Here is a 27,656-nt window from a genome sequence, read left to right as displayed (position 1 = left end):
GCTTGTTTTTTAATAGTAGTTAATGAAGGAGAATGAATGAACAAATAAATGAGCAGAAAACCAAATATTTGAGAAACACTCATAGTTATGGAGGTAAAAAGAGAGCGTAAGTCAATGAAGAAAATGGAAAAAAATCATACTTTCTTAACAGACTGATAAGAGCTAGCAACTTCTCAATTTTACCATGTGTATGAATCATGGGGGATCTTGGTACAGCCAGAGACTCAGCATTTCTGACAAGCTCTCAGACCTTAAGTTTACACCAGGGAGCATGCCTTAGGTGACAAGGCTTTAGATGATTGTTCTATACATTCATGCCCCTGCAAATAAAAGACGCATGAGAAAATGCCCATAGCTCAGCACTAATTCAATATTCTCTGAATTAAAAACAAGCAAACAATAAAAACACTGCAGATTCAACTGACGGAAGTAGGGGAGAAAGCACATTAATTGATATGATAGAAGAATGAACAAGTTTATGTAACTTTCCAAAGCTATAAACTCCTTTCTAAGGCTCTAGTTTATTAAGTTCAATGATGGTTGTAATATATTATTTACCTCCAATATTATTTTAGGTAGTTATTATTATTCACACATCCCAGCATGCCACTCAACTGCTCACTTTTAAGTATCTGTCATTTGCTTCTTGGGAGTTATATCATTTGCTTCCTCAGACCCTTTCTCTCCTATGTAATAGTCTATTGAATTGCTATTAACCTTCACCAGGGGCAATTATTCCTTTCTTCTGACTTCCTTATTCATTTTTTCAGTCTCTTTTGGATTCTCTGTTCTCCATTCACATGTAATTCCGAGATTGTTCATTAGTTTTGTGAAATTGTGAGAAGAAAGAATTTGAGAGAAAGCACAGTGAGAGCCAAGAGCTGGGAGGAAAAATTTCATTAACATTAAAAGGAATGGTGATATTCTATACCTTGACTTACTGTGGATAGGAAAACAAGTCCTTCTCCAAGAAGATCACCAACTAAGAAGCTAACACTAGTAAGATATGAGAATAGAAACTTCTTCATAATTCTACCCTTTAAAAGATAATCCTGTTTAACAGATGAGAAATGAAATAACAAATTCACCTGATAAAGAAAGTGATTACATTTCCATAGGTACCCAGCTGAGTCCACATGGAGAATTGTTGTATCAGGCATATCATACTAGCACAGATACAAGGTCTACAAAGAGCATAGATATTAAATGCTTAATGGAACATATGAAGGAAAAAATATAAGAACTTCTACATGGTGACTATTTCCACAGACCTAGCAAGTGTATAAAAAGGTAGTGATAGACATAAATCACAGCAAGATCCTTTCTGACCCACCTCCTAGAGTAATGGAAATAAAAACAAAAATAAACAAATGGGACCTAATGAAACTTCAAAGCTTTTGCACAGCAAAGGAAACCATAAACAAGACCAAAAGACAACCCTCAGAATGGGAGAAAATATTTGCAAATGAAGCAACCGACAAAGGATTAATCTCCAAAATTTACAAGCAGCTCATGCAGCTCAATAACAAGAAAACAAACAACCCAATCCAAAAATGGGCAGAAGACCTAAATAGACATTTCTCCAAAGAAGATATACAGACTGCCAACAAACACATGAAAGAATGCTCAACATCATTAATCATTAGAGAAATGCAAATCAAAACTACAATGAGATATCATCTCACACCAGTCAGAATGGCCATCATCAAAAAATCTAGAAACAATAAATGCTGGAGAGGGTGTGGAGAAAAGGGAACACTCTTGCACTGCTGGTGGGAATGTGAATTGGTTCAGCCACTATGGAGAACAGTATGGAGGTTCCTTAAAAAACTACAAATAGAACTACCATATGACCCAGCAATCCCACTACTGGGCATATACCCTGAGAAAACCAAAATTCAAAAAGAGTCATGTACCAAAATGTTCATTGCAGCTCTATTTACAATAGCCCGGAGATGGAAACAACCTAAGTGCCCATCATCGGATGAATGGATAAAGAAGATGTGGCACATATATACAATGGAATATTACTCAGCCATAAAAAGAAACGAAATTGAGCTATTTGTAATGAGGTGGATAGGCCTAGAGTCTGTCATACAGAGTGAAGTAAGTCAGAAAGAAAAAGACAAATACCATATGCTAACACATATATATGGAATTTAAGAAAAAAAATGTCATGAAGAACCTAGGGGTAAAGCAGGAATAAAGACGCAGACCTCCTAGAGAACAGACTTGAGGTTATGGGGAGGGGGAAGGGTGAGCTGTGACAGGGCGAGAGAGAGTCATGGGCATATACACACTAACAAACGTAGTAAGGTAGATAGCTAGTGGGAAGCAGCCGCATGGCACAGGGATATTGGCTCGGTGCTTTGTGACAGCCTGGAGGGGTGGGATAGGGAGGGTGGGAGGGAGGGAGACGCAAGAGGGAAGACATATGGGAACATATGTTTATGTATGACTGATTCACTTTGTTATAAAGCAGAAACTAACACACCATTGTAAAGCAATTATACCCCAATAAAGATGTTAAAAAAAAAAAAAAAGGTAGTGATAATTCAATCATCTCCTCCTAAGAAAATTTTTAAGATAAAGTCTAAAGCCTGAAACATACTCAAGACTCTGATTTGACCTCTACATATCCATGTAACTTCTGACCTTGACCTTCCTTTATAACACCTTGGCCTCCAGCCCTGACAAACCATTTGTAGTTCTCCAGATCTTGTGTTTATACCTCCGTTGCACACAGGTCTGAAATATCCTTCCTTCTTTTAACTGCCTATTAATTTTTTACTTTTTCTTCAAGATACCCTTTGAGAACCACTACTTTTGTGATGTATTGTCCAAGGACCTCAGGGAAAATCAACTACTTCTTCCACCTTGTTCTATACCATCTTGCATACATAATTACCTGAGTCCTTACAACATTGCTATAATTATTATATGTCTGTCTCAGTATTTTATTTCTGTATTCTGGAACTTTGAATATTCATTCATTTCAGTATATTCATTTATATATTCATTGCTCATTGAATGCTCACTAATGAATTTTTTAAAGTTTGTAAAAAATGTTATGATTACTAATCACTAATTTGAGATTATCTTTTGAATTTAGGATTCCCTACTTTCATTTCCCTTACGATGGGTCTCCAAGGACACCTCACTAGTACAGGCCCTTACAGTTTCACAGCTGGACTTAAACACTGTTTTAACTGTCATCTCTTTGAGCCCAGTCTTCCCCATGGCCAATTTTATGCATAATTTTGAAGATAATCTTCAGTAGATACCTATTCTTATATAAAATGTTTTAGCAATCATTGTTCACCTATTTAACTGAATGTTAACTAAATATTTCATTGCCGGCCCTTCCCCATATCTTGCCTTCCATAAATACCCTGTTAATGTATCTCTCTGTTCTGAGCTCAGCTATTTTCTTTGACAAACAGGTTGCTTGCAGTGAGAAATCCCTCCTTGTTGATAGGTCAGCAGCATTTAACTTGCATTCCACTTCCTTGATAAAGTCTTCTAATATTCTGGCTCATTTAGCAAGGACTTCACCATTTAGAACTGTTTTCTCATGTAAATCTTGTGTAAGTTTGTTTTACCTCCCTCCCTTCAATGCTATCTCCAGGATGAGTAAAACAACATTTTTTTCCCTGTATCTCTTCCCACTAAAATTTTGTACTTTGCTAGATATAATATATACATAAAAATAATTCTTAATTTATTAACAAATATTTCCCACCACATTTTGTTACTCTATATTGACATATAACACCTTGTACCTTCTATATAATGATCTGGCTTTCATGTTGCCTTCTAATTGTTTCAGGTAGATAAATCAACTCAATCTACGGGTTATACAACTGTTAAGAGCAGAAACAGATTTCTATATGGAAAGTCAGTGGAGTGTATTGGGAAATGCACCGAAGTGGGAGTCAGAAAACTCAGGTCTTAATTCTGCCACTTGAATGATCTGCTGGAAAGTTATCTTTTATTACCATCGTTTTATCCACGTGTGAGATGAAAACAAAATCCTCAGGGATGTTTGTGAAAATTAAATGAGATACTATGTGTGGAAACATTCTGCAAACTATAATATGCTATACAGTATAAGGTATTTCTTATGTCTTCAAAATTCTTGTGGACAGGACATGCTGTGCACAAAACAGACTGTCAGGAAAGTCTCCCTGAGAGACTTGAGTCAAATTGGGTGGGTCATATTTCCTACAGTTTTTAAAGCATTAGTCAAAAAGTCCCATTCCTCAGCTTTATTACAGTCCAATGCAATTTTTGGCAAGATGTGTTTCAACATTTTCCATTTGCATGACCTCTTGTAGCTCTACTGCTTGCTTTACCAATTCACCCATGAAATTTGCTTTGTCAATTCTCTCTTCCACCTCACCGAGGTAGCTGCCATACCTGGAACAGTCTTTATTCTCAGCCTTGCCTACATTTCTTTCCAGTGGGCTCCTCTTCCCCTCTGCTGGTTGCCAAGGAGAAGCACGTTTATTGGCACGGCCCCCAAACAGATGCCTGCCTGTCTCCCTTCCCCCTTTCTCTTTCAGCCAAACCATCACCTGCCAAGGGCTGGTGGTTGCTGCCACCCCAGTCCACTGCCTCACACTGCTGCGGCTCGAGTCCTTTTTGGCAGCCTCTACCGAAGTTCCCCTGCCAGCAGCCTCCCCCTCTTGACTGCAGCTCTCCTCGCTCCCGCCAGTCTCTCCCCCGCTTGGTCTGCGCGCAGCCTCTTCCTCCCGCCCTAGCCAGCTGCTTTACTCGCCTTTCTTCAGGCTGCTCCCTCTCCTTTCCTCCCCAGCCCTTCCCCAAGCTCCCACAGCGCGATCCTTTCAGGCGCCCCCGCCCTCTCTGGCCCGGTGTTTTGTTAACACCCGGACCACCTCTCCGGGGTCCCAGTGTGTACCTGTTTCCATCAGACAGAACATCTTTGGGAAGTGAGCATTTTCCTCGTGCTTTGTATTTGACTAGATTTCCCTCACGCCCCCACCCTTTGCCATCCCCGCGAGCCCAAAAGGCGGGATGTAATGATGGTAGAGAGAATTCAGGGAGACAACAGGCCACATACTTGGTTGGTGGGCCCCAACAAAGTTTTGGACGCTCAGGACTTGCCAGCTCAGGCTTTTTAAACTTGGCCTGCTGGCAACAGACCCGAGCCCCCAAGCAGCGCACAGTGACCCGGGCGCTCCCTCAGATTCCCAGCGTTTTTTCGACTGAGGACGACGGTCGCCCACCGGGACCAGGCCTGGGCAGCTCCCCAGCCCATACCGGGGTCCGCAGCCTGAGCCCCAGCCAGTCCCCGGCAGGAGAGGGGCGCACTTGTTTCTAGGTGCTCGGCGGAAGGTGGGCGAGACGAAAGAATGGAGCCGCCCAGGTTCTTGCGTGCTTGTCTCGAGGATAAGGGGTGGGTGGTATATTAAACACCACGTCTCAATTCAGGGCCCTTCTCCCGGGCTGTCTACTTTCAGTGCGCGGTACAGTGGCAGTTCCCCTTTACCAGCCGTCTCCTTTAAGAAGCGCGCGCGTGCGAGTCGGGTTGTGTGAGTGTGTTCGTGTGCAGATGTGTGTGTGTGTGTGTATGTGTGTGTGCGTGTGCGTGTGCGCGCGCGCGCGCGCCGAGGGCCCAAGAGTCAGGCAGACCCCGGGAAGGAGGAGTTATGTAGATTACGGATGAACGTTCTGGAGGGGAGCGAGGAGAGGAGGGAAGGAGAAGCAGAGACGAGAGAGCGAGGAGCGGCCGAGGCCCTTCCCGCAGAAGCAGGAGGCGGTAGCGGCGGAGGAGGAGTGGGCGGTGGAGGAGGAGGAGGACGCACCCTCTGGAGGCGGCGGCGGCTGCTGCGGCTGCGACTCGGTTCTTTGAGCCGGAACCGCCGGTGAACTTGGGCGCCACGTTCCCGGCCGCGGGCCCACGAGGATGGTGAATGCGAGCTGCTGCTGACTCTACCTCAGCCGCTGCTTCTCTGGGGGCTGCCGAGCGCGGGGGCCCTCTGTCTCCTCCCCTTGCCGGGCTGTGGGTGAACCTGCAGGCTCCTTACCCACCCGGAGGACTTTTGAAAGGAAACCAGGGAGGGAGGGAAAGGGAGAGAGGGAGAAAACGAAGGGGAGCTCGTCCATCCATTGAAGCACAGTTCACTATGATCTTACTCACATTCAGCACTGGAAGACGGTTGGATTTCGTGCATCATTCGGGGGTATTTTACTTGCAAACCTTGCTTTGGATTTTATGTGCTACCGTCTGCGGAACGGAGCAGTATTTCAATGTGGAGGTAAGAGTACGAGGGCTTTCTTCCTTCCCCCTTGCCTGGGCTGCTCCCTGAAACATATCGTTCGCTCGTCAGATCCTTGTAGCTCACAGCAGCCAGGGTCTCAACACATTGTTTCCCTTCCAGCCGCCAAGACCCGTGTTGAGTTTCCCTGTCTTAGGTGATGGATGCGCGTGAGACTGAGAATCCGTTATCCCCAGCAGCACAAAGCACCGTGCTGCGCGCTCAAAGACACAATTGTAGCCGATCCATGCTTCTTATCAAGGAAAGAGGCGAAGACCTAGAAGACCTACATATAGCAAACGTGTAGTTTCATAAAAGCAGTTTGAGTTTATAATAAATAAACTGCTCGGGAAACACAGAATTCATTGCTTGGCATAATGTGCTGCCTTGGTATTGTTCCTGAAATCTTTTTCCCTGTGTTTTGTGCCTAACAAAGGAGGTTAAAATCAAAGAATCTAGAGGAGAGCGTGGGAATACTTGATAAGTTTAATAACATTACTTTGTGATAAAACACTTGACTAGACAGAGTCTTTTTCTCATTTAGACATAACTTAATACACTGTAACTAGATCTGGCTTCACAGAGGACATGAAATCCATCTCTTGAAGTGTTTTCGCTTCCCCTCCCCCGCCAATTGAAAATAAATGTGGCCCAATGTAATAGTTCTGAGGTGTGTCTTACAATTTGATTTCACACTCTCATGGCAAAACATAGAGGATTTAGACTGTCATTTGCTTTACTTTGATAGCTTTGGGAACAGACAGACACAAAGCAAAAGGGAACTTAAGGATAACGACTTGTCAGACCTCTGCCAAAGTACTTCTCCTGTCATCAACTCAGCACTAAAGCCAGTAACATGCAATAAATCAATGGAAGCTTGTATACACCTGGGTTCTAACCAGTTTATCACCTACACGGTGGAGTACAAAGACAATAAGAGGGTCTTAGTAAAATATACTCCTTTTGGTTAGATCTTCTGTCACCTCAAAAGAATTATGATTAAGTCTCTGAAGAATAATGTGATTTTTTCCCCTATATTGTTGATTCTTTAAAGCTTATTTTCATTTTGTTGGGTGTGTGTGTTTACACAACAGCAGAACCTGTTGCACAGTATTTGAACGTGTTTCATGTAACAGATTTATATACAAAGTGTGCATAATAAATGCCATATGTGAGGCCATATTCTGAATATAATTCTCTGTATAAACTGTTCTTAGGACTACATGTAATAAGTGATGGTTAATAGAGAAACAAAATATTTGAAAAAGTAAGAACCATTATCAAGAATTAAGTTTACAGATATTAAGTATGATTATATTACACCCAAACCCTAATTCAAACCAAAACTGTTTAACCCTTTGAAAAATACAACTTTGTTTTTCTGAATAAAAGAGATGGAAAGGTAAATCTGGTAAGTCCAGACTTTTCTTGGTTGCAAATTTGAACTGTTGGAATTGCATGCCACAGATGGATTTTTGTTTCTAATGTTTAAATCAAGAGATAATTTAATGTGGAAATGAAAAAAAGTAAGCAGTTCATAGACTAGAGGAATGAAAGTGGCAAGCTGTTATTTATAAGGTTATAAACAGAAGGGCCTATTGCTTCAGATTGGTGGTGGTGATGGTGGTGAGATGGGGTGTGGGGGAGGTGTTAAAAGTAGGGGCTAGTTTTATCTTGCTCAATCTGAAGAGGGAGGGAGAGCCTGGATTCATGGCCACCTGCTTTAGGAAAGTCTTAGATTTGCTTTCAGAGATTATTGGGATAACATAAGTGTATTGATGATCATTAGCTTTCCTTTTTGAGCCTAAATAAAATGTGTGTGTATTTCTTCATAGTTTGAATCCCTCAATCAGTTCAATAAGATATTATTATGGGAGAAAAAGTTATGATTTTGCTAAAAAAAATTTTATTTTGAATTTCTGTAATTTCTGTTCTTTCTTCAAGATACATTTTAAAAATTGTTCATGGAAAAAAGAGGGGTTTTTTTTTCTTCCATTTTTAGAGTATTTAACTTATTCCATCCATATTTATTACACAATGCAAAGATTTAATTATGAAAGATAAGAGGCATGTGCCATCTGAGACCTTAAAAAGGGTATTTGATACAAAGGAGATTTTCTAATTATTTAAAGTAGATTATGTTTCAGAGTGTGTATTATTCCCAAACAGCATTTTTTAAGCATTTGAACATATCCTTAGTTGGGTTTATATACTTATTTGTGTGTCATGATAACCTCCTTTTTTTAAAATCATAAGAATAGCTGCTAGGTAATTCAGCATACTATAAAGAACACGGATGACAGGATATTTTGTGACATGAATTTCTGCCTGATTCACTTTTATTAGATGTTTCTTTTTGGTAGGAAACAGTAATGGGAAGAATAGTCCATCACATCTTCAGAAAAGGCATTTATATTGTATTGCACATTCTGATTGCAAAACATAAACTGAGACTGCTTTATTTGACTGATTCTTAAAGACAGTCTTAAAATAAACAGTAATGGTATCAATCATGCATGAAGCTCATATGATCACAATTTTTTTTTTCTAGCAAGCGCACTAAGTTATTATAGTTGGAACGAAGCTTCTAAGAGATGCTTTTTATGCTGACAACTGAGATTACAATGCTTTATTCCTCGCTGAGCTTCACAATTGGTGGGACCCCTATACTTTTCATTTCTACAATTTAATGTTTAAAAACCTGTGTTCCCTCCCCATCTAGGTGGGAGGGAGTTGGGTAGAGGTATTCATGTTAACTCTTTCCTGTCTGATTTTGAAAGTATAAATATTTGAAATTTTTAAATTTTAGAGCAGGAGATATTTGTTAATATGCTGATGAAAGCCTATTACAGAGAAAGAGTGCATTTTGTTTGTTTGTTTTTGTATTTAAGAAGCAAAAAGGAACATCTCTTACAGCTAAGAAGGGTAAGACACTACCAGAAGCAGTACTATGGAAGAGGTTCAATAAATTCCCCTCCTTATATATTTCTGGTAGAACAATGTTTAATGCTAAAATTTCACTATACATTTGTTTAAAGATTTTTGTATATCACTGGATCCATTTATTGGAGTGCGCCTTTCAGTGTGTAATCATTAGCATGATGCAAAGGAGGTACATTGCTAATATTAACTAAAACTCAAAGACTGCTGTCATTGGACAGCAGTCTGAATCAGACGTGTTCATTGGTCAGAAGAAGCTAAATTGTTAGCAGAGAATCATGATTTAATCTGTACGCTCTAAAAAGTCATTTTGTGGCTAAAATAATTTTCATGTTGTAGTGGGGATTCTCATGATCCTGAGACTCCTTTATTTATTTATTTTTTTAACACTGCAAACACTTTTGTCATGAAATTAAGATAGAATATAGTTCATAATCAATAACTTTCATCATCAACTTTCATAGTTTGTCAAGTGTTAAATATTTATGTGAACATGTTCTTTATTTTTTTAAACAATAGCACACATTTCTAGTGAGAAAAATTATTTTAAGCCAATTTAATGGTAAAATAAAAGCATGTGATACTCTGAATGATGCATATATCAAAGCATGAGAAGAATGACTTGGTGACAATAAGAACTTGATAAAACAAAAATTGATTTTGTTCCTTTCTTTGTTAAAGAAAGAAGAGAGATTCTAGATTTCTGAAGGCTGTTTTATGACAAATACTATGAATTGTGAGTGTAACCCTCCTACATTTTTCTTGCAGTGTTTAACTGATTTAGTATTTATTCACCTTTGTCAGGTTTATCTGAATCTACCTAAAAGTTCAGTTTCCTTGGATTAGCTTTGTACTGCATATCATCTTAGCAGGAATTAGTGGTGAGACATTTCAGAGATAAAAAAAGTATATTTTACAGATTTTAAAATGTCAGATGTTGGGATCTTTTCTCATATCTCTTATTTTCTACTTGCTTAAATAATCAACATGCATTATTTTATTTGCTCATGGAAGGATGGTGACAACGTGATCTGGTCAATCTCCTTGAGTAAGGGATTCTGACTACATCCCATAATTCTCCATGGTAGCAGTTTTATACTGGTCAATAGCAGGGGCTGCATAACTGATTCACAAAGGTTTTTAACCTGCAGCAACATTCCATGCTTTGGAATCCCAAGTTTGCTGGCCATTCAGAATATCAAAAGAACCAAGAACTCTGACCAAGAGGCCAGAAGACTCACTAGGCCTCAGGTTCTTCAGCTTCTCCTGTGTGTTCCACCTTAACTGTGCCTTTCTCTGTTCAGAATTGCTTGGTCAGGTTGCCCAAATCTAGGGTTATTCATGAAATCCTTACTATTGAGCCTATACCAGTGAGGTAGATTGTCTCATACTACCCCTGAGAAATCCACAGAAAATAACCATCCAAGTCCATCCCTTTGTACAGCTGGGTTTTCGCTTTCAGTCTCTTCATCCCTATCAAGTAAGAATAGAGTTGGGTTCAATAACAGCTTTTTAATCTCTAGAGTCAGGTGAAAAGTGATAGATCTGGGCTTCCCTGGTGGCGCAGTGGTTGAGAGCCCGCCTGCCGATGCAGAGGATGCGGGTTCGTGTCCCGGTCTGGGAAGATCCCACATGCCGCGGAGCGGCTGAGCCCGTGAGTCATGGCCGCTGAGCCTGTGCGTCCGGAGCCTGTGCTCCGCAACGGGAAAGGCCACAACAGTGAGAGGCCCGCGTACCCCCCCCCCCCCCCCACACACACAAAGTGATAGATCTAAAGTTTATAGCTATTTCAGGTTATTAACATGAGAAAATTTTAATGCACTTGTTCAGTGGTATAATTATTTTCTCTTATGTTGGATTAATCAATTATTTTATGTAAATTTATTTTTCTGCCTGGCCTACCCCAAGGTACTACTCAAAATGTATCTGTTCAGAATATTTGGTAAATGACCAACTGAAATTATTTCTGGACCAAAAAAGGACATTGAACATTTAAATCAATTAGTTAAATTTGTTGAGTGTCAAAAGACAAAGACTGATTTCATTGTGCACCTTCAGGAGCTTTCTGACCCTTCAGCATATATATTTCAAATTGAGAAAGTCATTTTTCATGTTACTTTCCATCACAATTCATTTTAAATATCTGTGAATGTAATTATATTCATCAAATAATTTTTTATTGTGGTATAGTATAGTGATTAAGAGCACATATTCTGATTACTCATCCATTAAAAAGAATGAAATGATGCCATTTGCACCAACATGGATGGACCTAGAAATTATCGTACTAAGTGAAATAAATCACAGAGAAAGACAAATATCATATGGTATCACTTATATATGGAATATAAAAAATGATACAAATGAACTTATTTACAAAACAGAAACAGACTCACAGACATAGAAAATAAATTTATCATTACCAAAAGGGAAAGGAAGGGGGAGGGATAAATTAGGAGTCTGATATTAATAGATACTACTATATATAAAATAGATAAACAACAAGGACCTACTGTATAGCACAGGGAACTATATTTGATATCTTGTAATAACCTATAATGGAAAAGAATCTGAAATGGAATATATATATATATATATATATATATATATGCATATAAAATTGAATCACTTTGCTGCATACCAGAAACTAACACAACATTGTAAATCAACTATACTTAAAAAAAAAAAAAAAGAGCTCATATTTTGTCACCAGATTGCCTGGATTTTAATCCCAGCCCTTTTACTTGCAACTTAATTGTTAAGTCAATAACAGGCAAGATAACCTCTGTGAGCCTCAGTGTACATATCTGTAAAACGGAGATACTAACAGTACTTGTCTCATAGGGGTTCTGATGATTAAATGAATACATGTATATCATATTAGGTAGATAGATAGTGGATAGACAGCAACATGCCTTCTCATAGTTAAATACTCCATACTATTTAGATATTGTTAGTAAAAATAAATGCTGATTCAAAGGTATGATAGCATCTAATTACAGAAAGTCTATCAGGTTAGGATATACCAGCTGGTCTAGGAAGATTTTATTTTAATACTTTTAAAATTTTACAAAATGTAATACACTAAAGTCAGCCAAGCTAACATCAGTACATTTTCTTCCCGTGGGTTTTTCTTAGTTTAGTTCAGGAATGTGATTTTCACATTTTGCCTCATCATCTGTTACTATCATAGAATGTCAAGTTCAGCTCACACCTTCTTTTATAAGACTGAATTTGCTGAAATCTGTTTATCTTTTCTTCTAATACCATGGAAAAGAAATAGACCTTTATGATTCAATGGGCCTGTTTATTTTAACTGGCTCAATGCCCAAGTGCTTCCTATTCACATTAGGAGTAGGATTTGATATATAACTTAGACCAGCTCAATGTTATACCCCAAATTCAGACCATAAACATCTTTTTTTCTTTTAGTTAATAGGGGAAGGAGGAGGATGGGCAGAAAAAGATATTAAAGTGGTTTATTCAATGACAAAGAAGTTTAAAATAAAATAACTTGTGCATGTAACATTGGGAATAGAAGATAGCTAGCAATATAGTATAATGTAGCCCTAGGACAGAGGGTCAAGGGATGTGGCCTTTAACTTTGGTTCTTTTACTAACATAGCCTTGATCTTCGGCAAAAAGACAATTGAACTAACCTGTCACTAAGGCCATTTCCAAATTTGAAGTTCTATTGTATGAACCTCCAAGCTTTAATTTATATAGCCAAAAGGGGAAAATGTACATATTTATCCTGTAAATTTTGGGGCAACTGGCTAACAAATGTTCAGATTTTTTCTTTCTGAAGTGCCTATCATGAAGAAATACAGAATGTGCAACTTAAATCTAACATTTGTTATCTTCTGTAGTGACACAGGGTGTTCCATTTTGGAAACTATCCTAGCCTTCTGCTGAGTAGTAAAAACACTGGCAGCAAATTATATGTAATTTTAAAATCAATTTTTTGCCAAGGTAGCAAACTTTAAAAATTTAATGTTAAAAACATGGCTTGATGTTATTTTGAAAAATACGTGTCATCTACAAGTGGTACTTCAATCATAGAAAGGCAAGTTGGAATGAAATCAAAATAGTTTTTTGGGGGAGGGTCTCAAAATTCAAATCCATCTATATCTATATATAAAAAATATACACATATTTTGTAGTGAAATGAAGTACTTATACTGTATATTCCTTTTGCCCACTGTGGAAAATAATTTTGGCGCCTGGCTCTTTGAGGGTTATTTTTGTTCTTCACAACACATTTGATTTTGAACGTGAAAAATCAGACTGCATTTGTTTTATGAAATATGCAGCTTATGCAAACAGCAAAAATATTCCAGGTTAAAAGGATAAACTACTAAGTTAAAATATGTGACACTCAACTTTTTTCTTTTGCCTTCTTTCCTTGGGAAAGTCATTTATAGATTTTGAGGTTATTCATGTAATCATATTTGATTGTTGCTTCCTATAATTTAGCACTCTGAATAGATGTTCTTTGTCTTAGTGTCTCACCACTACCATTTGGCATTGTGCATCCTTGGGTTTGGATCAGTGGAATATCTTGATGAGCCACATAACAAGTTTAGGCAAGAGAGTAAGAGTAATCCCACGATAGGCTCCTAACCTTTGATTGTGACCTGTGGGTGTAGTATATAAAAGGAGGCTAGAGGGAGCAATTGAGCCGTTTAAAGATTCCAATGGTAGAACTTGGTTTAAAAATCAAGGCCAGTAGGTGCAATTAGATGTCTTAAAATGAATCATAGCCAATCATAGAGAGCTTAAGGAAATCAATGAACTATTCACGATTTAATGTGTGACTTAGGTTTACTAATAGCCATTTGGTACCGGGTATTACATATTTGATGAACTAAGAAGGAAATGAACACTTCTGGAGGAGTTTGGGAGGAGTTCTGGGCATGACAATATGACAAAGATTGTTACAATGTAGGACAGCTTTATATCTCCTTACACTATATATCGTAGTAACTGTAGATGCTTTTGGTATTCTCATTTTAACTAAAATGAAATAATTGTAGTCTTACAGATCAGAGTGGGATAAATCTAATTTGATTATGCCTTTTAGATATATAGCAAAAATCCACTTTTAAATGCTTGTCAGACTTATTTTATTTTTTAATGTTTACCAGGGTAATTTACTGAATAAATATTTTTTGATGAAAACACGTTTTAAAATATAGGTTTTACCTCTTTATCTTTTAAAAAACTATGTAAGAAATAAGCCACAAAAGTGTGAAATAGTGCTTTACCTTTAATAGGAACCTCAAATATGTTTTCAGTTGACCAGATTGTTATATAAGTGGAGATTAAAAAGGGGGCAGTCACTAATGCATTAGGGAGTGCTGACATTTAATTAAGATATTATAATCCACTTACAAGCATCATTCAGATTTTTTAAAGTTTTTAATCTAGTCAATTAAGTGAAATATGGATATACGAAGTAAGCCATGGCCCCACAGACAGATATTCTCAGGAGAGATAGTCCTTAGAGTGATGTATTCAAATGACCAAATAAACTACTCAATGGGATGGAATTTTACAGTATTTGTTTTAGTCATGCTCAAGTTATGGGGGAATAAACTGCCATTGTTTTAAGGAAGCTGGATACTTTTATGAACTTTATTTCATGTCCCCAAATTGTATGCACCTGAGGTGATGTCAGTGGACTACAGGCCTGTGCCTCTGCAGGTGCTGATGCAGTCAGACCCTAAGTGACATCAGTGGAAGCATTTTTTCCATGGGAACTTTTCACTGTTGAATTCATACCATGTGTTAATAGTTTCTCATTGTTTATAGTGATTAGAAATTTGAATTTGTTTTAGGTTTCTAATGTCTGTGTATTCATTCTCCCTTTAAACAATTGCAAGCCAGTTCCTTCTTGTAGCCCTACTTTTTCTTCTAGTTGAACTCTTGAGGGACTTTGTATTCTAGATATATTACAGGACACCAGGCTTGGAAATTGCGTAAAATTTTACAAGAAGCTACATTTTTTACTCTTCCCTCTTTCATTGTGAATAAGGCAGAATAAATTCAAAGAACTTCCAGAGTCAAATGTACACTCAATGATTTATATGAAATTGATAACCAGCTTACAAATACTCACTCCCAGTTACAGATAAAATTCTTTTGGACATCTGTGTGTTTTAATATTACAACAGCTCTATTCATAGAACTTGCTAACTTGCTCCTGTATGTAGATGGAGTGAAATCGTTTGTTAGTCCCGTGGATGAATCAAGCAAATTACTAAAACAGTCTTTGCCTTATTTTGACCATTCATAAAATGGATTTGTGATCTTTATTGCTTGTCTATAGCACAGATTTTGTAATGACAGCATTGAGACAATCCCAAGCAATCTCTTTCTTAGGTAAGAAAAGGGTATATCTCAGTTTTTTCACTCCCGCAGATAACTGGGAATGTAGAAACAATTATGTGCCAGCATTATATTCTAATTAGACAAGGTCCAAATAGCCAGTAGAATAGAAATACCTGGAATTGATTTCACTGAACACCTTATTTTAATGATAAGAAAAACAGAGTTAATTATCACTGGTTGAGCATTTGCTATGTGCCTGATAGTATTCTAAGTGCTTCATATATTTTAACTCATTTACATTTTATTACAATCTTGTGAGATAGCACTACTATTTCTCTTTCACAGATAAGGAATCTGAGGCATGGAGAGGTTGAGGAACTTGCCAAGGCCACCTACCCCTGAATTTTCCTGAAGTGGAATAGCCCAGAATCAAAGCAGGCAGGTTGGCTATGGAGCCCAGGGTCCTAACCGAGTAAATACAGGCAAGAAATAACTCCCAGGTTCCCAGTAGGGACAGTGTAGTCCAGTTCCATTGCTCACATCTTTTATATTCCAAACTGGAAAGAAATCATTGACATGCATAAAGAAAATGCTAGGTCTATCCTAGTATAGAGACTTACCTGGAGTAAAAACTGAATAGACTGTTGTTGATTTGATTTGTTGATTCAAGAGTGATTATTTGGTGCTCAATATAAATTTATTGTTTAATACCCTTTATGATTTTTTACTTATAGAAAGTTGGTAACCTATGTTAAATTGCATAATACTAAATGTGGCACAATCTTAATTATATGTAATATTAAATTAATCATAATATCTCATTCCTTAACTATTTGTTATGTTGCATGTTGTCACATTAAATGTGAATTTCAAAGGTTTTAGGAAGATTTGATTACATTCCAAGATGAAAAGAGTACAACATGTAAAGGAAAACCTGTTAGATCTGTGTTCCAGTGCCCTGCTGGGGAAGAATATGTATGTATATGGCTGCTGACTGGCATGAGTTCTGGAGTTTGTTATTTTTATATATTGCTTTGATTGGGTAGAAGCTACAAGGAAACAGATATATTTGATCATTTCTAATATATATTTTTTTATTTTAATGTAAAAGAGAACTTACTCAGAAGTAGATCATTTCAGAGGTGGATGAGGTGCCTCAGAACTCGCTGTTTGAGAATAGGCCTGATATCTGGTTATTGTCTTTATTGTAGAGGCAATGGAAACTTCTTGGTGGTTGACCTAAGGATGTTTTAAAAATTCTTCAGTCCTTAAGATTGTTGCTGTATATAGCTTTCAAGGCTCACTTAGTTCATTTATTAGCGTTTTAAGGAAACACTATTTCTAAACCAATTTACAAAGGTGACTTTATAAAACATTCTCAGTGTTAAGTATCCATTCAGCTATCTGTCACTTTCTCTATAGGCAGTATATCATAATGGCTATACGCAAGAACTTTGGAAGGAATGCTTAAAAATCTTAGCTGTGTCACCAAATCTCAGTAAACTTGAGTGAGCCAAGTTACTATTTATTTCCTCATGTGTAAAACAGAGGTAATAATACTCAACTCAAGGGTGGTTCTGAGATTAAAGAGGTAAAAGATAATGGGTCAAGATAAGTAATAGCCTTCTGATTTACTATTCCCTGCTGAAATAAACAAACAAACAAAAAGGACAAACATATGAAACTGGTTTTTAAATCACTGGACATCAGGTAGTGAAGGACAGTCATCCCTGAAAGATGGGAAACAAACAAGATGAGCCCTATGATTATATCAATTTAGTTCATAGAGAGGGTTTCCAGGTGATAGTACAGGGAAGGCAGAACCAGGTTGAGCCATACAGACTCCTTGAGTTAAGGAGATGAAGCTGGGAGTATGGAGAAACCAAGGAGTTTAGAATTCACAGGTCAGAATACCAGAAAGGAGAATTCTGCAGAGAGAGAAAGCACTGGAGATCTGCAGAGCATTCCCCTTGAGTATTCAATTAAGAAGTGATATGCACATTCCTGTGAAGTAACTAGTGGAGGCCAGAGAAAGAATCAACCAACAGGATCAGAGGGGACCATGCCTGCAGATCACACAGGGCTGGGAATAGTGCCCATTCTCACCAGCCACACTGGAAAACCTCATCATTTACAGGGTGTTGGGTAGAGTACTCAGAAGCATCTTGCTCCAGTAGTGGGAAAAAAAATCCCTGGACTGAAAACTGCTCTAGTTCTGCTTAAAAAGTCTTAAAAGCAAGACCTTAAAGGATCAAACTTTTTCTAAGTGACTAAACTGCTTTTCACAATAAAACTCAGTAAGACATATGGGAATACAAAAATCCAGCACTCAACAAGTTAAAATTCACAATGTCTGACATCCAATAAAAAAAATTACCAAGCATGCAAAAAAGCAGGAAGACACAATACATAAAGAGGAGAAATATCAATCTGTCTAAACTGTCCTCCCTCAGTGATTTCCATCACTTGGCACCACCTACCACATGTGTGTTCATGCGAGAAAAGTGGGCACCAATCCCCCAACTTCCTGCCCCTCACTCGTTACTTCTAATCAGTTGTCATTTTTTTTCCCTATAACATGCATCTTCGGTCTGTTCATTTCTCATATGTACTTGGCTACAGCCCTACTTTGAGCCTCTATAGCCAGTCTGGACATGCTGTATTATCCCATGGTCTGTACGACCTCTCATGATCAGACCCCACCCCTCTTTGTAGCCTCATAGCTCAAAGTTTATCTACTGAGCCCTGTGATTTAGCACAGCACTCAAACGAAAGATCCCTGTACAGGCCTAATATTACTGAAAACCCCCAAAAGTTTTTATTGTGTGATTTGTATCTGTCTATGTTTATAGTTCTAGACAAATAAACCTGAGAAAGTTTAAAAATATTTACTTAGAAATTCGTTTAAAACAATAATAATTAACTTAATATATTAACATAGATAACATATTTTTATGAAAAGCACATTTTACAAAAGAGCAATTGTAAGAAAAAAAGATATTGTTTTACTTTTCTCCAAATACCTTTAATATCTGGCTTAACAAAAGATAGCTGGATTCTCATATTTGTTTCTTTTATGTTAAAGTTTTTAAATTGAAGTATAGTTAATTCACAAAATGCTGTGTTAATTTCAGGTGTACAGAAAATTGATTCAGTCATATATATATATATATATATTATTCTTTTTCAGATTCTTTTCAATTATAGGTTATTACAAGATATTGAATATAGTTCCCTGTAGTATACAGTAGGTCCTCGTTTATTTTTTATATAGTAGTGTGTGTATGTTAATCCCAAGCTCCTAATATATCTCTCCCCCTACTCTTAAGCTATCCTCTTTGGTAACCATAAGTTTGTTTTCTTTGTCCGTGAGTCTACTTCTGTTTTGTAAATAAGTTCATTTGTATAATTTTTTAGATTCCACATATAAGTGATATCATATGGTATTTGTCTTTTTCTGTCTGACTTACTTCACTTCATATGATAATCTCTAGGTCCATCCATATTGCTGCAAATGGCATTATTTCATTGTTTCTTGTGGCTGAGAACAAAAAAAATTAAAAATTTCATGGAAATACAAAATGCCCCAAACAGCCAAAACAATCTTGAGAAAGAAGAACAGAGCTGAGGCTTCAGACTATACTACAAAGCTACAGTAATCAAAACAATATGGTACTGGCACAAAATAGACATTCAGATCAATGGAACAGGATAGAAAGCCCAGAAATAAATTAACACACTTATGGTCAAGTAATCTATGACAAAGGAGGCAAGAATATACAATGGAGAAAAGACAGTTTCTTCAATAAGTGGTGCTGGGAGAACTGGACGGCTACATGTAAAAGAATGGAATTAGAACATTCTCTAACACCATATACAAAAATAAACTCAAAATGGATTAAAAACCTAATACTAAAAACAGATACCATAAAACTCCTAGACATAAACATAGGCAGAACACTGACATAAATTGAAACAATATTTTTTTGGATCCATCTCCTAGAGTAATGGAAATAAAAACAAAAATAAACAAATGGGAGCTAATTAAACTTAAAAGCTTTTGCATAGCAAAGGTAATCATAAACAAAACAAAAAGACAACCTATAGACTGGAAGAACATATTTGCAAATGTTGCTACCGACAAGGGATTAATTTCCAAAATATACAGACAGTTCATGCAGCTCAATATCAAAAAAACAACCCAATCAAAAAATGGACAGAAGACCTAAGCAGACAATTCTCACAAGAAGACATGCAGATGGCCAACAGACACATGAAAAGATGCTCAATATTGCTATTTATTAGAGAAATGCAAATCAAAACTACAATGAGGTCTCACCTCACACCAGTCAGAGTGGCCATCATTAAAAAGTTTACAAATAATAAACTCTGGAGAGTATGTGAAGAAAAAGGAACCTTCCAACACTGTTGGTGAGAATGTAGATTGGTATATCCAATATGTAGAACAGTATGGAGATTCCTTAAAACACTAAAAATAAAGTTACCACAAGATCCAGCAGTCTCAGTCCTGGTCATATATTTGGAGAAAACTCTGATTCAAAAAGATACATGTACCCCAGTGTTCATGGCAGAACTATTTACAATAGCCAGACATGGAGGCAACCTAAATGTCGATCGACAGATGAGTGGATAAGGAAGAAAAAAAAATGCACACACAAAATGGAATATTACTCTCATATTTGTTTATGCATTCACACTTGCAATATTATAAATCATGTAGCCCTGGTCAACACCACTGTCAATTGCAAGCTAATGAGAATGAAAAGGCAAATAATATCCTGTTAAAATATTATTGACCTAGCCAACTCCTGCAAGAGTTTTAGGACCTACAGAAGTTCCAGGATCAAACTTTGAGAACCACTGTATCAGCAGCTATACTGTTAATCTCTTTTCCTCCTAGATACCAAGATCCATTTTCCTTGGAGTCTTCATCAAAATGCTTAACCCTTTCATTTATTTCCCACCCTTCTACAGATTCTTCAGTGCCCAGCAAACATCATCTGATCTTCCCTAATTCCCATCTTTACCCCCATGAGAAGATGAGCCCGTTATGCATTTATAATAACTTTTCTTATGCTTCAAAGTACCTATCATAATTATACAGAGTGTTTTACCTTCCCTCAAAGTTAGATACTGATATATTTATTTAAGACAAAAAGCTCACCCTTAAATTACTGTTGAAAATCCATTAAATGGCTTATTAATTGCTAAGACTTGGCACATGGACATGCAGAAGCCAAGTATCAACTTCTGTTTCTCAGCACCTTTGAATTTTGGTCTTCCTGTCTTTGGAATCATATAGGCCAAACTCATGTTTCCTGGGGGAGAAATTTAAGGAGACTTGAATTAGGTAATTTTTCTCTCTTTTTGCCTGGAGCATATGGTTAAATTTGCTGTATTACATTAAATCCATGTGCAAATAATCTGTTGTAAATGGTTTGTGTGTAATAAATTAATATCTCTAATGGTAAATTATAACTTTATGAGACAGAGTATATCTGCCTTGGTCACCACCACTGTATGCCATAAGCCTAATGCTGCCATGCAAAAAGTTGAGAGCTCAGCAGATACGTGATGGAGGAATGAATGGGTTACATCATCCCTATTCACAGGTGTTAAATTTCTAGTTTAACTGACATCTTATGATCCATTTCAATAGTTATCTTTTCCTTTAACTCATTTTGCCCATACTAGGTGAAAATATGCTGTGTATATCTTACATTTACTTTAGTTACTTTATTCAATATATTTAACTTCTAATAATAAAAGGCCATATTTATCTTAGTGATTAATGGTTAACTAGTGAATAGACTGCACCCCTGGAATTTTTTCTAGTTATCATCATTACATTGCATCAGTGTTCCTGGTATAAATAAGTGTTTTTTATCTTATTCCACTGATAGAACATTTCTATAAATACCTATTGGCTTAGCATCAAAAAAAATGTAAAATTGGTCTTTGTTTTCAGAGGGGTGTATCAGAACATGTAGGGAAAATATAAAAGGAAAATAACCTTGTTCTGGTTCAGTGACTTCAGTTGTAGTTATTACTATTAATAAATGGCAACCTCCTCAAAAGAATGTTCAGGAAAGAGCAAAAACAATTTTACTTGTATTTCATGGGACATCTTAAATCATTTCAATACCTCTTTTAGCTACATGGATGAGAAATAAATTGATATGCTGTCAAATTTTGCATCCATTAGCATGTAAAACCTAAGAGTGAATAATCACATAATAATTTGAATTTCTTTTAAATAACTTACATTAAAATTAGATCATCTTTAGTGTTCTAACAAGCACAATATTGAAGACACATGAAGAACTGACTCAAGAGATGTTAAAATTTGATGGATTTTCTCTTGCTGAACTCCTGCATATTGTTGATTGTCAGGATAAGAACAGCAGAAACACAAGACTTTCTTCAGTCTTTCATTGATACATGTACTGTCTGTCTGGATTACATCTTCCTTAAGAGGAGAGGAAATATAGTCTTCTGAATATGAAACAGTCCATTATTAACTTACTTTTGCATTTTAAAAGAAAAATGAGTCTTCTATTATAGCATCATATTAGGAATGGCAAACTTACTGAGTCTATTAGTTGAGGACAGCCATCTGTCTAAGGGTTTTCAGTTGCATTTATTTTTTTCGAAAACCTTGTTTTCTTTTCTCTGTGTTACTTGAGTAATTTCCAGAAACTTTCTAGACACACATACACACATAATGCATTCTTTCCTGTGTTCCTTCTTTTTTCCTTCTTATGGAAATACATTATTTAAAATATTCTATACATTTTAACATAACAATACACTTTGGTGAATTTTTCTTGTCAGTACATAAAGAACAACCTCATACTTATAACTTACATATATGGTAATTTATTTAATTATAGCCTATTGCTGGATAATTAGGTCATTTTCAAGGTTACTTCTATTATAAACAGTAATACAGTATGCTTACCTAAGCTTGTGTGAGTTTAACAAATAAAATTTCTGGAAGTGGAATTGCTGCATTAATGACTATATTTATTTATAATTTTGGTGTATTTTGCCAAATTGCTACCCCCAAAATACATCAGTTTAATCTTTATCAAGAATGCTTTAGCATTATTGATTCCACACACACCTACCAGTACTTTTAATTTTTTTCCAAATCTGATAGGTGAAAAATTAATTTTTATACAAATTTAAACTAATACAAACATTTGGCACTTAAAAATATTTTAATTAATTAAATTTTTAATTCAAGAAATTTTTCCCTGCCATTCTTTGTCTTCTTTTCTTACTGATTTATAAGCTTTATACATATTTATTAAGAAAATTGACCCTTTCTCTGTCATACATAATAAAATGAATTTGTTGATATGTTTTGGTTTTGCTAATTTATTTTTTCAGGTTAATTAGTCATATATATTATGGCTTTTAGTTTTGTATCATGCTTCAAAAAGTCTCCAGCATTTCAAATCTGTTTTTATAAACAATTGTTTCTTTCTGTCTTTTTTTTTTTCTGTTTAAATCTTTGATTTGCATAAAATACTTATGGTACAGGCACTAAAATTAGACTATAACTCATGATTTCCCCAAAATTGATTAATAGGTGCTTTGGCACTATAGACTGAGTAGTAGTCTTTTCCTGTATATCACATAGGTTTTGTTGAGAACTAATAACTATAAAATACAGTGGTTTAAGACAAATTTGATTAGGTTTGATGGATCCAAAGGCTGAAGACACCTTGTTTTCATATAGCTTGGCGAGGGCAGCTGTGCTGTATATGTCACACATGCTCTTGGAACCAGAGGCATATGGGAACATGTTCCCTTGGTGATGGCAAAGGTGCTGGAGAGCAAGCAACCACATCAGTTCTTATCCTCGTAACTAGCACATGGTCTTTTCTGACCAAATTCTTTTACCTAAAGCAAGTTGGTTACTTGACAAGGCCCAAGGTCAAGGAGATCAGATGTGCACATTGCCTCTGATGAGACCAGGGTAAGGGTGTGGATGTAGGAGGAGTGAAGAATTGGGACTAGTAATTCAACCTATGACACTTTTACTGATTTAAATGCTGCCTTTATTATATACTAATTTGTACATATATCTTAGCCTATTTCTGAATACAGTTTTTTCCACTGATTTATTTAAATCTTCCTGGGAAAATACCAAACTATTTTGCTTATTCTCTTCAGTAATGTTTTGCAACTTTCTATAGGCATGTAGTTAATTTATTTTTCCTTTTTTTTGTTGTTGCTATTTAGAATGGGAACTTCTACTATACTTACCAAATGATTTTTATTTAAAGAAAAGCTAATGATTTTTTTAATATATTAATTTCAAATAACCACCTTGTTAAATCATCATATTGTATCACATAATTCTTCTGTAGAATCTCTTGAGTTGTCTGGGTACATGATCATGTCATTTATACTTAAAGATAATTTTACCTCCTCAATTTTTTCTTTAATTCATTCTTTTGGGTAATTGACTTCCAGAGCAGTATTAAGTAATTATTGTGATACTAGACACATTGTCTTTATTCTGACTTTAGGGGAAACGAAGACCCATTTGTTTTCAATTGTCAATCATTAGCCTTTAAAATAATTAAAATCCTAGTCACTTTATCCAGGATAGTTACTTCTAGAATCTCTGTATATTGCCTTTAGATTAAGATTGATGGTGAGTACACAGCATGTTTAGCATGACAAAAAATTGAAATTTGGTCTTATTAAATAATGTTCTTCACCTTTTTCTTGATTTTAGTGTGATTTTTCTTTTAATATTTCCTATAGTTTCCTTGAAAGTTTGACTCTGACTTATTTATTGTAGTATTTCCATGAATATTAGTGGTTGGATAGACAAAAATCATTTTCTGAACAAAACAACAAATGGATTGATTGATTAATTTTGTGATGGAATTTGGGCATTTTATTCTAGACTTTTATTCTGGATTTTGTTTCATGCAAAGGAAGCCAATTTGAACTACCTGAGTGATAGAGGAGGTTTATTGGAAAATACTAGCAGAGTTCACAAATTGTGGGGAAGGGCTGACCAAGCCAGCCTGGGGCAACTGCAGATATCTTAAAGCTGAGACCTTGGAAGAGCTTTCTCTCTTACCCACATCTCTGCTTCTTTCTTGGTTGGCTTCATTCTCTCTTGCTGCAGATTATTTTTCTCCATGTGGTGTGGGTTTTCTATCAGCTGGAAACCATTTCTCTTTATCACCTTTCTGGGAGAAAATAACTTCCCTCTGTCAATATGCACACACTTCCAGCTCAACTATGAAAAACCCTAAAGAAGGTTTCTGATTAGTCCAGTTTGAATCGCATGCTTTTTCCTGTATGTAGCTGGAGGTAGTTTGTAGGGTCCATGAATGACAGCTCACAGTACAACTGGATAATGGAGGAATAGCACTTTCCACAGAAACCTGAGAAGGCATGTTGGACAGAACTTCAGCAATAGAGGTCTAAAACAGGTGAATTGATTTATCCTTTTTCTTTTCTTTCTGCTCTTCCCTTTTATCTGTCTTCCCCTCCCCCCTTTATTCCCAGCTGCCAACCCCAACACACACACATGCATTTACCTTCTTGACTATCTTTCACTTCCCTTTTCTTTTCACTGTCATCCATCTTCCCTCCATTTCTCTGGACAAGTTAGGATTAAGATGTGCCTTCTGTTGTAGCATTGTTACCTATTTGGAGTGAAGTTTCAGTGGTAAAGGAGTAAGAATAGTCATCACGCACAGATTACTCTGTATAATAAAAACAGAAATTAGAATAAATGAGGTAGATTTTTGAGCTAGTGTGACTGAGAAAACACAAAGTCAAGAGGCTTAAGGTTGGGTTTAAGCCTTAGGTTAAATTTTGGATTTACACTCAATATTTGTACTCAAGAGGTGACAAATAAATAACTTTTTTCTCCAGAAACTTCTTTGATTTTATTTGAGAGGTGACAGCAAAGTGCTGAGTCTGTTGCTCTTTGCCCACTGCACCCCCCCCACAAGTCTATATTTTTCATGTTGGGACTTTAACCATAATCTAGATCAATGCTTTTCTGGGTGAGGAGTCTGAGGACATGGCTGTGGACATGACTTCACCTCAGGCTTCACTGAAAGTTCATTGCAGAAACCAGAGTAGAAAACAGGGCTTCAGACTCCAGTGTTCTTGAGAGGATTTATGACGAATTGTGCTATTATTGAAAAATGGGCATTCTGCTATGCTATTAACAACCGAATTACAGAAATTACCACTGTAATATGGATTGGATAAATGTTATTTTATTTTTATTTGGATTCTGGCCCTCTGTTGACAAAAATACCTTGTGAAAAAATAAAATGTTTTAGCCATTTTAATATTGATGTATGAATTTATTATTTATGTATTTCCTAAAAAACAGTTTCAATAGGGCAAAAGAATAGAAAGAAAATATTAGGACATTACCAAATGCCTTCTAAAATCAGATTTTGACAAATTCATTTTGTCCGAAATAATTTTACTTGAGATATGCTTTCTTCCTCAAGAGCAAAGATGTTCACATGTTCTAGGCACTATTAAATAAGTGCCTTTGTTTCACCTTTGTTTCAATTTATCTGTAATGTTACAATTAAACACATTTCTAACTATATATACATAATACCATATTCATGCATGTATATATATATATATATGTGTGTGTGTGTGTGTGTGTGTGTGTGTGTTCTTAAAGGAAAGGTATGGAATGCAACAAAATATGAATGCATATATTGAAAGAGAGCTTTCTGAGTGATTTGGGAAAATAGCTTTTTATATACATCTAGAGATTTTCGTCTTATTTTAAAACTTTGTAGCAAATAAGTCAGGGTGATATTAAAAGGAGATAACTGTTTTCCTTCTTCCAGAAGAGGATAAGACACTTAAGCTCTAAGAGTTCTTTCTTAGGTCTTATATATAAGACTTATTGCAGATATAAAATGGAGAGAAGCTGAGAAGGTGGAATATTGGTGGAACAAGAGAAGGCTGAGAAAGGACTTTTTCTCTCCCAATGCACATTATCCTTAGAAGAACTAGCATTGCAAAAATGAATATTTGTCCTTTGATCCAGAATTATTGAATGGAGCTCTATGAGAGGTAACCCTAGTCTTTTATTGAGCTAGGTTTAAAATAAAGGATGATGCTGTTTTTATGGCAAGATAAATAATTGATTAAATTTTAATGTGTTATTATAAGGCAAAAATAAAGATTTAAATGATACCTCCTCTCGTGTTAATATTTCAACTTCCTGCTTCTCCCCATCTTTAAACTCACACATAGAAAATAGTAAACTTTGTGATTCTTCTTGTTTTTCCCATCTACCTGTTTCAAAGTCATTTTTGTGCTTGTGACTGATGGCATTTCATTAGCTGGTAGAAGAGTTACTCCACTTCCAGGCTCTTAAAGAACAAGTCCTTCATGTACAGTTCTTTTTTTCAGTCTTAGAGGATTCTAAGGCTTATGTATTTTCCCATTCTCTCTCTCTCATTCTCTCTCTCTTCAGTGAGGGCTTGAGGGAGTGAGTATATTATTTATATCAAATAATTATTGGATAATATTTTAATAAGGAAAGTTGGAATTCACAGTTTAAGAGATAGAAGAGTAGAGTACAATAGAATTCACATCCCAGTCTTCATGATAGAATGTATTTTAAGTTTAGTAGTTGATACTATAAAGGTACTGGCCACTCTTTTCCAGAGAGACCACTTGCATATGGTCTACATTGCTTTCACATTTTTAATGTAAATGTTTTTCGCATTTCCCAACATGGCAGACATTTATATTCACTTTAATAGGAAATAAATATAAACCTACGGATAAGTATGTATACTAGTTTGTGTCTAGTATCTAGCACACACAAAGAATAGATGTTAAGACCTCTGCTGTCCATGTAGTCTGGAGAGACAAGGGATGCAGCCAAGAAAAGAATATAGAATAGGCCATGTGTTCCCAAGTTCTGATGTTTCTAATATAAGCTGTCATTGATGGACTCCCTTATAGACTCTTTTATTCAAGGTTAGAGAGGAATGACTTTGTAAGAAGGGCTTTTATCTGTTTTATGAGATACAATGGACAGTTTTT

The 27,656-nt window shown here is 36.3% G+C and overlaps 1 protein-coding gene across 1 annotated transcript in view; it reads left to right on the top strand.

Annotated features, from left to right (window-relative positions):
* The first annotated feature begins 5,606 nt into the window (after positions 1-5,606).
* The window catches only part of MMP16 (matrix metallopeptidase 16), a 354,542-nt gene continuing 332,492 nt past the window's right edge, over positions 5,607-27,656 (top strand). Inside the window, exon 1 of the mRNA XM_049700393.1 lies at positions 5,607-6,281. Within this exon, the coding sequence (XP_049556350.1) occupies positions 5,937-6,281 (345 nt within the window). The 5' untranslated portion in view covers positions 5,607-5,936. The remainder of the gene's footprint in view (positions 6,282-27,656) is intronic.

Source organism: Orcinus orca, chromosome 17 (genome assembly GCF_937001465.1).
Source record: "Orcinus orca chromosome 17, mOrcOrc1.1, whole genome shotgun sequence".
In the NCBI taxonomy this organism is placed as follows: Eukaryota; Metazoa; Chordata; class Mammalia; order Artiodactyla; family Delphinidae; genus Orcinus; species Orcinus orca.
The sequence above is the reverse complement of the archived record's forward strand: the minus strand, read 5'-3'. Positions and strand labels throughout refer to the sequence as shown.